This window comes from Anopheles merus, chromosome 3R (assembly GCF_017562075.2).
Source record: "Anopheles merus strain MAF chromosome 3R, AmerM5.1, whole genome shotgun sequence".
NCBI lineage: Eukaryota > Metazoa > Arthropoda > Insecta > Diptera > Culicidae > Anopheles > Anopheles merus.
The window spans coordinates 10,421,084-10,434,294 of record NC_054084.1 but is presented as its reverse complement, the minus strand read 5'-3'; the positions used below and the strand labels follow the sequence as shown (position 1 = coordinate 10,434,294).

Below are 13,211 nucleotides of genomic sequence, written 5' to 3'. Positions count from 1 at the left end.
ATTCAATCATACAGAATGGCTACCAGCATGTGTATGTTGCACTTTTTGAGCAATTTATTAAGCGCTGAAGTATCGAAACTCCTTAATCCTTAGAAGAATTACTTGTTGTTCGTCTTTTGAAGGAAACACTAGGTGTTACTTATCGTACGCTAAGCTAACACAATAAGGACAGAAGGGCCCGCAAGCTATGCACATTGATTATTACTAATTTTCATAACAAACCTACCAGGTAGGACGTACACAACAGGGAAAGGAAATGCAAAGGAAGAAACAAAAATACAATATCACTAGCAACCTGATCTGTTACCCGTTCCCTTCCTCTAAGGCACAAATTCCGGATTCAAATTCCGGCACGACAGGTACGACCGTTTGCGGTGCGGCTCCCGATCCCATCACAATAAATATCGGCATACGGTTAAACGAGTTACTATCGATGATGTGCGATGTAATCAATCGTTGCTGGGGGATGGACATCGGTTCTGGCTGTTGTTGTATCTGTAGCTGCAGTTGCTGCTGCACCTGCTGCTGGACCTGCTGCTGCTGCTGCTGCTGCTGCAACAGGTGCAGTTGCTGCGACTGTTCGACCGTGTTCAGCAGCATTGCGTTCGCTTCCTGCTGCACACTTTCAACCCGGCCGATTGTAGCAGCGGCTTGTGATGTAAGCTGGGCCTGTTTCGCTGCATTTTGAGCGCGCGTTACGTTACAGCTCCGGTGTGCGGTTCTCAGCTCGGTCAGCTGCGTACGCAGGCGAAGGTTTTCCTCCTCCAGATCAATGTTACGCTGCAGCAGCTGATCCTGAGATTTCTTGACGCGCACTCTGCAATGAAAGGGAAAGCAATAAGTATCATAAAGCAACAATCGAATTTGATTAACCCCCTCTTACCGGTAGCGCTTGGCGGCCTCCTTCCATCGTTTCTGTTTTATATTTTCCTGCTCGCCCGGCGAACTGGTACCATCGTTCGGTTTTGCCTCGGTTTTGCTGGCCGTGGCCGGTTTTTCTTCGGTGCGCTTTTGTCGTTTGCTGACCGGCGCGCTTGCCTTCGGCACCGGACCCGTTTCGCGCACCTTCGCCAAATGTTCCTTCAGCTTCTCCTTCACCAGCACCGTCCCTTCGACGGGTAGAGTTGGGTCCGACGGATCGGACGGAATGATAATCACCGGCATCGATGCGATGTCGATGGGTGGTGCCGGTTTCGGTAGTATGTCCACCACTGGGGCCGGTGTTTTACGCTTTACCGGGGTCTTTTTCGGAGCTTGGCTAATGGCGGTCGAGGAGGTGGCGGGCAAGGAACTCGTAGTGATGTTGGTAGTGGTGGTGGTGGCCGATGATTGCTCTTGCTGCTGTTTGCCACGAGGGGATGCTCTGCTCGCTTTAGCTTTCATCCTCGGTTGCTTGGATGTGATGGTAACATTCTCACTTGCCCCCACGTTAGCGGCCCCCTCAAGCAGGGAGGATCGCTCGATCCCACTCGGGAAAATGTGTGGCGTGTGTAAGGTTTCGCCCTCCACCGCGCGAAGAAAGGGTGCGGTTGTCAAGGGGATCAGTGGAAAGGTAGGCGGCGACTTGTCGTCGGTGAGGGAGGAAACGCTGCTAGCGCCCGATTCGACCGCCCGCCGGAACGTCTCGTCGAACGGGTTGACCTTCTGCAGGTCCTCGAACAGCCCGACCTCCTCGCACTTGCCGATCAATCGCGTCGGGGTTGGCGTTTGGTCCGCAAACAGTCCTCCGCCCGCGCCCTTCTGGGGCATCTGCAGGTTCAGGCTGAGGTCGTGCTTTTTCGTGTGCACACTGCAGTACCCCTCGGAGGGGTAAATTTGCTGGCAGCCATCGATGGTGCACTGGAGCAGCTCCTTCACTGGTGCAGCGGAATGATCTTGCTTCGCTTCCATAACGTTAAGGGAAATGGCACGGGGACGGGGATACGTACACGGAACTCTACTCTTCACACGTCGCAGTACTGCGTTTACTGCTGCTTCACGAAAACACAAGGAACAAAAGCACACACAACGAAGACGACGACTGGACGCGAGCGCTGGTAAGGAATCTTACCAGCATCTTGCACTTTTGATTCCTATTGGAATTGGGAATTTGTCTGCTAGTGCAGTTTTTATACCCGTCCCGCTGTTACGTTGTAAGCGTAGGGGTGGTTTTGGAGGAATTTGTTTCGTTTCTGGTGTTTTCCCCCCAATGTTGTCAAATTTGTTCGCCTCGAATGTCAGTGGAGCCAACGACACTTCTACAGTGGTAGTCATTAAACTAAGTTAGGGTCATACATTTGCCTTTTTTCTTCGTTTTAAGACTTTGCACGAGCTTTTCAAATTGTTATTAAAAAGTGTCAGTTTCTGTATTTTTCAGATTTTTCTGATTTGTAATTTCTACACTGTCGATTTTAAAAAAATTCTCTTTTTATGCTGAATGACACCAAATCTCATGACCTTTCAAGTTCCCACTGTGCTTTGTTGTGATTCGCACCGCAGCAGGTGCGCAGTTATTTTCCATTGCTCTCTTTTAGTAAACAAATCCCATATTTTTCGTTCGTAACCGACAAATCTGAATGGAAGAGATTGAAATCAGTTCCGACACGACCGTCGCAGCTACTCCTAGCGTTCTTCCGGCAAAAATCGAGCGTATCCAGCTGTCCAACCTTTCGTACGATCAGTTTTTCCGGAACTTTATGCAACCAAACCGTGCCGTTGTCGTGGAAGGAATTGCAAACGACTGGGAGTGCTTCCGGCGCTGGATCGACCGGTCGGTGGTGCCACCGAAACTGAACGTACCGTACCTGAAACAAAAGCTAGCGAACGTTCCCATCCCGGTGGCCGATTGTGGAAGGCAGCATTACAATTCGCACGAGAAGCTTGAGCTGCCACTGTACGATTTCCTTCAGTCATGGGAGAACGATGATACGGAGTCGTGCCGCAACCGATACTACCTCAAAGATTGGCACCTCCGGAGCGAATGTCCCGGGTATGAGTTCTACCGCACACCGTCCCTGTTTGCGTCCGACTGGTTGAACGAATATCTCGTCGAGCAAGCGGCTGACGACTACCGGTTCGTGTACATTGGCCCGAAAGGCACGTGGACGGCGTTCCACGCGGATGTGTTCGGATCGTACAGCTGGTCGGTGAACATATTTGGCCGCAAGCGCTGGTACTTGCTACCACCCGGAGAGGAGCAAAAGCTACGGAACAGCTTGCGCAACCTGCCCTTTAGCGTTACGGAACAGACGCTTCGGGATGCCGGTGTTACGTTCTTCACGATCGACCAAGAAGCGGGTGAGGCGATATTCGTACCAACCGGATGGTTCCATCAGGTGACGAATGTGGAGGATGCCATCTCGGTCAACCATAATTGGTTCAATGGCTGCAACGTGGCGACGATCTGGAGCAATCTTCGCGATGCGCTGGCGGACGTCCGGCGCGAGATAGACGATTGTCGCGATATGGACAACTTTGACGAGCACTGTCAGGTGATGCTGAAGGCCAGCTTCGGGATGGATTATGCCGACTTCTTGGCCATCGTACTGTACGTCTGTGATAAGCGTTTGGTCAGCCTTGGCGAGGATGTTGGGCAGGTGAAGCAGATTGATGGTTACGCACTCGGGAAGCAGCACATCCGATTTGATGTAGTTACGATACGGAATTTGCTGCACGAGACAATAGAAAAGGGATTTTTAGATGATTATCCTGACCTGCGTAAAGCAGCAGCGAGCTGTTTGAACAAAATTCTATCGACAAGTCGAGCGTTGTAAAGCGTTTCTCGCTTGGAAGTTGAATGAGAAGATCGTTATGCGGTTGTTGTTAATTTTTAAAAAACCTTCATTAAACATCTCTAGTCAAAAAATCCTTCCAAAAATAATAGTTCAAATGGCCACAGCTAACATTTCGCTCTGTATCACATCTTTGGTCTTTTGGAAAGCAGTAGAATGTCGTCTTCGTACAATTTAACCAGTTCCTCTCGATCGATGCCGATTTCGCCCAGTATTTCTTCTGCCATTTCCAGCTCGCCCCGTTCCACCGCAGTCGCACCGGAACGGGCCGGCGTACGGCTTAGCTTCGGTGCTGGCGTAGGCACCAACACATCGCCCTCCGACTGCCGGTAGTCGACGAACACGTTCCGCTCGCGATTGTGCTTATAAGTTTCCACCTCGTCCGGCGTTAACACGGGAAAGACGCACGCATCCTTGCCGTTGAAGATTTCCATCCATTCGTCACGCGTTTTCGTCCGGAACGTGGTCTCGAACAGTTGCCGTCTCTGCTCCTCCTCCTCAAACTGTGGCAAATCCGGATCCAGCCCAAGTCCCTCCAGCAGCAACCGGTAAAATTTCTTCTCAATAGCTCCAACGGACACGAATTTACCGTCCTTCGTTTCGTACGTGTCGTAGAAATGGGCACCACCGTCGAGAATGTTCTCCCCGCGCGCCTTACCCCAAACGGGCAAACTCTGCGAACGGTACAGCCAGCTGCCAACGTACGCCGCCCCTTCTACCATTGCGTGATCCACTATCTGCCCCTTGCCCGAATGGTGCCGCTCGACGAGCGCCGCCAAAATGCCGAACGCACACATCAGCCCACCGCCGGCAAAGTCCGCAAGCAGATTGATCGGTGCGGTCGGTTTGTTCTCTTTCCTTCCCAGCATCGACAGCACCCCCGAAAGGGCAACGTAGTTCAGGTCGTGGCCAGCACGGGCCGCATGGGTGCCTGTCTGGCCGAACCCCGTCAGCCGCGCGTATACGAGCCGTGGATTGTCCGATAGTAGGACGGTCGGTCCGAGACCGAACTTTTCCATCACACCCGGACGGAACGGTTCAATCAGCACGTCCGAACTGCGGCACAGCGAACGGACCACGTTGATCGCTTTCGGTTGCTTCAGGTTTAGGGCGAGCGACCGTTTGCCGCCCTGCAGTACGTCCAGCGAGTTACGTGGGTTCTGTGGAAGGAGAGCGGTTGAAGAGGTTGCTTTATTATGAGATCTGTGTGTACGTGTTGTGGCGGAGTCACACACGGTACCATGTCAATCCGCGTAACGGTGGCGCCAAAGTCGGCCAGCAGCATGCCACAGAACGGTCCCGGGGCCAGCCCGACGAACTCGATCACCTTTAATCCCTTCAGCGCCATGTCGTTGACCCCCGGTTCTACTCGTGCAGAATGAAACCATCCGGCCACTGTTGGGGAAATAACTGAACTTTGGAACTGCTGTGATTGTTTACGACCGATTAAGCCTCGGTCACAGCAGTTGGTTTGGGAATGAAAGAGAGAATTTTCATTTCGAAAATCAAATTAACGACTGTTTAAAAATATTGAAAAAACATTTTCTCATTTTTTCCATTTTAACATGTTTGAATTTTGCGTATTTTAGAGAAATTTATACCAATTAAACATTCAACTGTTTTTTTTTCTTCATAATCCTGTGTTTGGCCACGGCTTGACAGCACTTTTTTGCTGAGCTGTCATAATGCTTGTTTGTGTCACTGTCCAGCACGCAATCCCACTGTGCGCTCTACGCTGCATTGGTGTGCGTGAAGCACAACACGCACCCTCGGAATACACACGCACACACACGGGCACGTTAATGTACAAAAATTCCACAGCGCGTTGATTGTTTCGGGGCAGCTCCTCCGCTCGTCCTAATTTTCATTTTATTGTTATTTACTTTAGTTGCGTTCGGTTTGCGTTTAATCTGTTCGAACCTCATTTTACTGGCGCTCGGTGGCACGTGTAAGGTGTGCAGTACGGGCCCTCCTTTCCTCTGTTTGTGACCGTGTGCGTGGTTGGCCTTTTTTTCTTTCTTTGGTGTTGCGTTCGTTCCTGTTACAACAAAGTGGCTTCTTCTGCTGCTTGGCGCTGTGTGGCCCATCGTCATCGCTCGGCCAAGCTGAGAGCGCCGTGAGTGAGTTAAAGTGCTGACCTCGCTGGGGTGTTGCGGAGTCCGAAGGAGGGACACAGTTGGTGCAGAGGGGGTGGCCAGGGACGAGTGTTGTGTGAGTGTGTGCTGCGATCGCTGGCGGATCTAGTGAGACGCGGGTGATCGTGGAAAAAAAGAAGCTATAATAGCTTGGTGAAGAAAGCGAAGCGGAACGGGAAACTTGCGAATGCAAATAAATTTCCGTACTTAAATACCTCCCCCTCTTGGCGAACGGAGGACGCGGGTGTGTGTGTGGATCGCCAGCGGGGCGTTTTCTTTTGCTTCTTCTTGTTCTTCGTGTGACAGCCCCAAACACCCGGAGGCGCCACCGTGCAGGGCGATCGCTCTTTTTTTCTGCCTACACTGTTGTCCATGGGGCAGGGCACAAGGATTCGCAAGTGAAAAGAAGACAACGCGCCCCCTCGTTTGAGTCATCGGCAAACGGGGAGAAATTTCCCCCTTCATCGTTGTACAGAAAAAAAAAACACAAAAAACCCGCGCAGCACACAGAAAGTGACAGCAGCAACAGGGGCGGCAACAAGAACGGCAACGAAATGCAACGGTTCGCAACACAGCAGGCGCTGCGGAAGATGCCCGATGTTACGGTAGATATTTTACACGATAAAACACGCACAGGCAGCGCTGCCCAAAATCGCTGCCTTGCACGCATAGACCATCATAGCTAGTAATGAAGCGTGTGTGTGTGTGTGACTTTTCTTTCTCTTTAATGTTTGCATTTTAGGGCACCGAACGTGTGAAGAAGTTCATGCTGTGAAGCGATGCGCCAGCTTGGTGGCGGAATCCGTGCCTTATCGACGGTCGAGCACCCAGTGACGAGGAGCGGGACCCTTGCTCGACGAAACCACGACCATGATGACGATGATGGTGGGAAGGTTCGAATGAAAAATGTATGATTCAGCAACGACAGAAAACGATATGAGCGAACGAGCAGCAGCAGTGCAGTTACCGCAAGCTTCCTTCACGCGACCGCCGATGCGGTTAGTTTGACGCGGAGAGGGAGCAGTACAGGGTGTCGCGCAGGTTGTCTTGGTTTGACGGATTGCATGCGCAAATGAATGATTCACGATCGACGGCGGCGCGAGCTAACGAACGAACAAACGAGTGCGAACAAAACAGCCCCTGAACCTAGGGGTAGATAGGAGGACAGAGACAACGCAACCAACTGCCACAAAGAGAGCGACGGAGAAGAAAAAGAAGACGGTGTCAAAAGTAGCAACGAGGCACTTGTATTTTTTTTCCAGCACGAGCGTGACTGCCCTAGGCGGACGGTTATCATCGAATTAGGTCCCGCCGGGTCTAATCGGTGATAAACCCTGTCTGCGTGTGTGTCTGCCTGTGTGTTTGTGCAAACGATGGGTGATGCGAAAGTGAAACAGCAGCCCTTTTTCGGGAACCAAACCCATCAGCATCAGCACCATCACCATCATCAGCACACTGCTGCCACACCACACGAACCCACCACACCGATCGCTTCGACATCGAAAGCAAACGGTACTGCGACCGCAACCATGGGAACGGTAGTGATGGAAGCGAAGCATGCGACCGGGGCGCTGCTGGGAAGCCCCCAACAGCAGCCACCGGGAAAGGAAGCAATGGTTGGCACTAACACCATCAACACCTCCACCACCGGCACGCCGGTCGCGGGGAAGGACAAAAGCCCGGCTAGCCAAAAATACGAGCAGCTGAAGCTGCGCAAGCAGGAGCTGGAAAAGCGACTGAACGAAAAGTACAGCCAGCTGCAGCAGATCAAGCGCGAGGAGGCGCAGCTGATCGGGATGTATCCGAGCGATTTCAGCTGCGGCATCGGACCGTCCGGTTCGACGGACGGTGTGAACGGTACGGCGGGCTCGGGTGGTACAGGCGGAGCGGGAACGGGCAATGGGACGGCACCGACGTTGCGGCGCAAAATCGGCACCAGCTTCAAGCTGCCGGAAAACCTGCTCAACAACAAGGAGGACGACATCAACAAGCTGCTGCTGGAGAAGCAAATACAGCAGCAGATCTCGGAGGCGTCCCTGCGGCTGGCCAACGATAGCGGCCAGCCCAAGTCGGTGCGGCGAACGCACAAGCAAAACTTCGAAATGGCGCAGCAGAAGCTGCTAGCGATCAATCAGAACTTGAGCGTGCTGAAGAAGCGCCAGCAGCAAAAGGAGCAACAGTTGCAGCAGCAGCAGCAGCAGCAACAGCTCAAAGATCAGCAGCAGGCGGGTGAAGCACACCGGCCAACCTCACGGGATGATATCGATCTGCACAAGACGGCGCAGGTGAACCGTTTCCGATCGAACAGCAATAGCAGCAGCATGTTGATGCATCTGTCCGAGCGACGCAACTCGATCAAATCAAACACCTCCTCTAATGCGTCCGGCAGTCTCTCGGGACATCATATGATGCTGCAGCAGCAACAGCAGCAGCAGCACCAACACCTTCATCTTCAGCAGCAGCAGCAGCAGATGCTGCAGGTACAAATACCCGCCGGTCACTACCATCTTTCGCAACAGCAGCTCCAGCAGCAGCAGCAGCAGCAGCACCAGAGTCAACAGATATCGCCCTACTCGATCCACAGCGGCATCATGCCGTCCGGTTCGCAGAGCATGACGTCGGCCGCATCGGCCGCCATGATTTCGCAGCTCAGCATGCTGCGGCACCGGGCCCGCACGGACAGCTTTCCCGGCATCGCCACCAGCTACGACACCATGTCGGCCGGTTCGGGCGCCACGGAGCAGAGCTTGAAAGTGTCCCCGCTCAGCGGAAGCGGCAGCATTGCGAGCGGTGGCAGCGGCGCACAGCAGCCGCATCCCCATCTGCACCCGCATCACCATCATTCGATCGGTCCGGGCCCGGCACGGATGAACCGGCTGATACAGCAGCAAATTGGGGCGAATAATTATAGTCCACCGGCGGCGGGAAGTGGCACGCCCGGGTACGTGCTCTCACCAACGGCGGGTGGCAACGGGCAGGCGTTTGTTTACGATGCGAAAGTGATCTCAAGGCTGCAGGGTGGTAGTAATGGTGCCGGTATGAACAACAATCCACGCTCACCGCAAGCCTCGGCACCGTCTGCTGCGTACGGTCACGCGATAAACGATCAAAACTACTGTCCCAATACGATGGCTGCGGGCGCGGGACAAAGTGGCGCAGCGTATGAGTACACCGCCCAACCGGAACAGCCCACGTCAGCAGTACCGGCCGGGCTCGGTGGCTATTGGATGACGCTGGAAAATGGTGAAAAAGTGTGGTGCTCGGTCGATAATCGGCAATTTTCCAGCCTCGATCGGAAGCAGCAGGGTGGCAGTTCCGGCGGCAGCATGAAACTGTCGCGCACCAGCACCAAGCTGAACGGCAACAGCAAACCGGCCGGCCAGTTCGGTGCCGCCGTCACGCCGGCAGTGAAATCTTCCTCCCTCGGCAACTTCCAGGAGTACATCGGGAAGGCGTCGCCGCTGGATGATGCCGACATGATGACCGTCCAGCCGGATGCCATTTCGGTCACGTCCGGCTCGAGCGAGCACAAAAAGCGCGAAAAGGTGTGGCGTGAAACGTCGCTGGACAGTCCGGTGGTGAAGCACAAGGCGCTACCACCGGTACCCACGTCGCCGGCCGGCCAAATGTCACCGTCGTCGATCGGTAGCGGCCAGTTGCTGCATTCGCCGCACGGTGGCATCCCGCAGTCACCGCCCTACCCAGTGCCGCCGATTGTGGGCGGCAATCCACCGACGGCACCGCTGCACATCAACACGAACGTGTCCGGGTACGGTGCGGGACCGTGCTCGCCATTGCTGCTCTCCCCCCAGCAGATGCGCTACTATCAGCAGCGCCAGCAGCAACTGCTCGAGCAGCAGCGACAAAAGATCAAACATCTGCAGCAGCAGCAGCAGCAACACCAGAGGCTCATGATGGAGGAACAGCAGAAGCAACAGCAGTTTCTTGCCTCCTCGAAACAGCAGCACGAATCGATGCCGTCGCCCCAGTCCCCGATGGGTTCGATCGGTGCAACGTCCTCGACGGCGACGACCGGTGAACCCTACGGCAGCCCCTACGCTTATCAGCAAACGCCACTCGACCCACAGTCCGTTCCACCGTACCACTCGCGGCATCAGCATCCGCCACCGCCACCATTGCCACCGCCGAACCAACACCATTACCACCATTCGCAGCAGCTGCACAACCGTCTGCAGCATTCTCCCTCCGTTCCTTCCCCGCAGCATCTCGATCTCTTGCCTCAGTCCTACTCCCAGCAGCAGCAGCAGCAGCAGCAGCTGTCCGACCATCATTCGCCTTCCCTCGGGCATCACCGTGCGGGAGGAGCGGGCGGTCAGCAGCAGTACCAGGTGCATGCCGATTCCGGCTACTATCCTCACGCTGCGGGCCATCTCGCCAACACGCTCTCCTCCCGCCATCCCGATCTGGTCATTTCGCCCACACTGTCGCAGGCATCGTCCCACACACTTACGTCGCCCACGGCGACCACCGTCGTGCAGGCACTACCGGTCGTGGGCGGTGCCGAGGACAGTGGCTTCTCCGGACCGTCTTCGCCGACACCGTCGTCCGGCAGCAAAGGGCCGGCAGCGCCACCGTCCGACATTCAGATGGAGTCGCCGAAAAACATGACCGTCGTGCAGCAGGGCAAGATCATGCCCTACAAGGAGGTGACGAAACCGTTCGAGATGTCCGACTTCTACAAGTACTCCACCAAATACCGACAAAAGCAGCAGCAGCAGCAGCAGCAGCAGCAACATCAACTGCAGCAACAACCATCTCCGTCGGAAGGGTGTGGCCCGGGGAACGAAGGTGAGGCCGGATCGGCCGGTGGTGACGGAATACATAAAGGTATCTATCAGCCGCCGAACCGCTCCATTTGTCAACCGATCGTTAACAACTACAACTGAAAAATAATGGGAAGCAAACAGGGAAGGGAAATGAGAGGCATGCATTAATGGCAATTGTGAAGATTTCAATGTTGACCCAATGTAAACATATTTATTGATAAGCGTGCTTGGGGCGGAGAGAAACGGTATCTGCGTTAGGGTGCTGCTGGCACAGAGAGCTCTAAGACAAGAAGAAGTGTAAGGTTAAGACTATTGTACCTGCCGTTGCGACGTTCCGTGTTCCGTTTGGGGCGGCTCGCGTTGTGTGGTTCCTCCTCATACGATACGCAAACACGACCCCGCGTCGAAATTGTTTGATGTTTTTTTTGTATGTGGTGGCCCAAACCCACAAAAACCCGACGTGCGTGTGTGTTGTAATGTTTGTCGTTGGATTTTTATGTTTATTTTGCTGCGTTCCGGGTTTTGTTATCGCTCCGGCAGCGCACCTCCTTGTATCGATAACGAGGTGCTGTTTCTTTGACCACCTGCATGACGCGGAGCCCTCGCGGGAATTGACTTCTGTGTAAAGCACAATTGGTACACACATCGGAATGGTATTTTTTTTCTTTTCCATTTTTTTTTTTTGTTTGATTTGTTAGCAAGTAAAGTTTTTGTTTTGCCTCTGGGACTCAACTCTTCTCCTCATTTCTTGTATTGTGTACAAGACCATGTAGGAAGAAGAAGGCATGTGGCAGCAAACGAGGCTGACTCATAATTTGGGCAAGAATTTTCAAAAGTTGTGTATTTTTTTTCTCAAAAGCTCTTTTTTAAATTTAAAAATCCAACCGGACAAATATTGACCACTTACAAATTTGTACAATTTTATGATCTAAATCCATTTCAAAATTTTGAAACCATACACCAAGCGGAACACCAGGGACGAGGATCGAGGTTGAGTGGAATCAATCAATCGGATGAGTTTTGAATGGCCACAATGTGGCGCTGTATGTTTCAAGTTTTGCGTTGCATTTGCGTTACGTTTCCACACTTCCACAAATTAAATCAAGAACAAATAGAGAGCATATGTAATCGTTTCCTTATCAGCGTGCTAAGACAATAAGGTTACGTGTAGGAGGAATTTAGAACTGGAACATACCAAAAGCCAAACAACGATACATTAGCTAGACAATATACTCTGCGCCTACTAACATACATTCGTTTCATCGCTATGGGGTGAAATATTTCACCCGCGTTCGTCATCCTTCCCGCAAGAATATATTGTAGAAGAGATATTTTAGCCAATATACAACACTGGCACTCGGTAAGACTGAAATAGTGGAAACTATCGGCGGAAGCAACGATACAGCCGTTTGAAGGTGCACACTTTGTCCAGCGATATGGTGACACACGACATACTACGCCTTCAAGCTGCTGACACGTGCGCTTTCCGCTACTTCCTACACAACAAGACTTACTCTACCGCATTTTGGGATACGATACTTTTGTACTGTTTGTCCTCCAGGTTTGCCCGTTGATAATGCAATACAATACGATAACAGTAGCGGTAGCGAAACTTCGCGCAAAAGACTTGCAGCATTTGACCAAGAGAAGAATAGCGTGAGATACAGAAACGGGAGAGCTATTGTAAGATTGATGTGTACTGTTCGGTGCAGTAGAATTAGCTAGGAACAAGCGTGTGGCCTTATGATCATCATCCAGAGTTTAATCAATCACTTTCATGTTAGTGTTATTACGCTAGCGTGTACTTCATTAGCAGGTAAAGGAAGAAGCATACACTTTGTTATTTAATCTGCAATATTAAAGCCCCTTTCAGATGGAAGATAGTAGAGAATACCTCCTCCCGGTACTCAAGAAGGCTCTTGCTGACTGTCCTTTTATCAGCTAGGAAGATAGTTAATTAGTTTGTAATCGTTACGTTAACAGTTAGCGTATACAATAGAGGTAGAGACGATAGAGGAATACGACCCCGGGTAGTGTGCAGGTTGGTTAGGTTTTGCGACGGTTACACGTTGATCTATTCCGATTGTTAAAATATCTTCCATAAGGTAGTAAAATTACAGAAGAGCAAACAAAATGATGTTGCTCGTGTTCACTCACACGCCTATACTCAAAAAGGGAGCTAGGTACGTAAACGAAGTACGAAACATGAGCCTAAACCGCATGGAAAGTACCAATTACTCCCTCTCTGTTGACATTAATAAGTTCATATTAGGTTTTTGGTAAGGCGCTAGGTCTTGTTTAGTATGTAATACAATCTTAAGCAAAGTCTTTAGTACCGCACGAGGGAATGATAGGGAAGAACAACAGAATTGGTGATAATCATTGTAACAAACGCATCGATGCATATATGTAGCGAAAATATTTGTAAAAAAAACAGTACGTTTTCTATAGTGTGCGCGCGCGTGAAGAATTTCTGCAGCGTGCGCGCACACACTGTGTTGTGTGTGAAATAAATGAAA

General features: G+C 52.0%; 4 protein-coding genes across 4 annotated transcripts; 2 read left to right on the top strand and 2 right to left on the bottom strand.

Moving 5' to 3' along the window:
- Positions 1–34: 34 nt before the first annotated feature.
- On the bottom strand, positions 35–2,309 carry LOC121596489 (cyclic AMP-dependent transcription factor ATF-2). Its single transcript, XM_041921504.1, has 2 exons — positions 884–2,309; positions 35–817 (listed from the first exon to the last, which is right to left on the bottom strand). The coding sequence occupies exons 1-2, from the start codon at positions 1,888–1,890 to the stop codon at positions 304–306; spliced, it is 1,521 nt and encodes a 506-aa protein (XP_041777438.1). The 5' UTR covers positions 1,891–2,309; the 3' UTR covers positions 35–303.
- Positions 2,310–2,421: 112 nt separating this feature from the next.
- On the top strand, positions 2,422–3,856 carry LOC121596490 (2-oxoglutarate and iron-dependent oxygenase JMJD4 homolog). The gene has a single exon (XM_041921505.1). The coding sequence runs from the start codon at positions 2,556–2,558 to the stop codon at positions 3,750–3,752; it is 1,197 nt and encodes a 398-aa protein (XP_041777439.1). The 5' UTR covers positions 2,422–2,555; the 3' UTR covers positions 3,753–3,856.
- On the bottom strand, positions 3,799–5,234 carry LOC121596491 (alpha-methylacyl-CoA racemase). The gene is made up of 2 exons (XM_041921506.1): positions 5,011–5,234; positions 3,799–4,930 (listed from the first exon to the last, which is right to left on the bottom strand). Exons 1-2 carry the CDS (start codon positions 5,116–5,118, stop codon positions 3,896–3,898), a joined length of 1,143 nt encoding a protein of 380 aa, XP_041777440.1. The 5' UTR covers positions 5,119–5,234; the 3' UTR covers positions 3,799–3,895.
- A 311-nt stretch (positions 5,235–5,545) lies between these two features.
- Positions 5,546–12,796, top strand: LOC121596487 (myb-like protein Q). Its single transcript, XM_041921501.1, has 2 exons — positions 5,546–6,510; positions 6,648–12,796. Exon 2 carries the CDS (start codon positions 7,279–7,281, stop codon positions 10,810–10,812), a length of 3,534 nt encoding a protein of 1,177 aa, XP_041777435.1. The 5' UTR covers positions 5,546–6,510; positions 6,648–7,278; the 3' UTR covers positions 10,813–12,796.
- Positions 12,797–13,211: the final 415 nt, after the last annotated feature.

Coding starts and splice junctions, on each gene's coding strand:
- LOC121596489 (XM_041921504.1), bottom strand. CDS start 1,890: ATGGAAGCGAAGCAAGATCATTCCGCTGCACCAGTGAAGGAGCTGCTC. Junction 818..883: donor GAGGCCGCCAAGCGCTACCG/GTAAGAGGGGGT, acceptor CTTTCATTGCAG/AGTGCGCGTCAAGAAATCTC.
- LOC121596490 (XM_041921505.1), top strand. CDS start 2,556: ATGGAAGAGATTGAAATCAGTTCCGACACGACCGTCGCAGCTACTCCT.
- LOC121596491 (XM_041921506.1), bottom strand. CDS start 5,118: ATGGCGCTGAAGGGATTAAAGGTGATCGAGTTCGTCGGGCTGGCCCCG. Junction 4,931..5,010: donor CCGTTACGCGGATTGACATG/GTACCGTGTGTG, acceptor CTCCTTCCACAG/AACCCACGTAACTCGCTGGA.
- LOC121596487 (XM_041921501.1), top strand. CDS start 7,279: ATGGGTGATGCGAAAGTGAAACAGCAGCCCTTTTTCGGGAACCAAACC.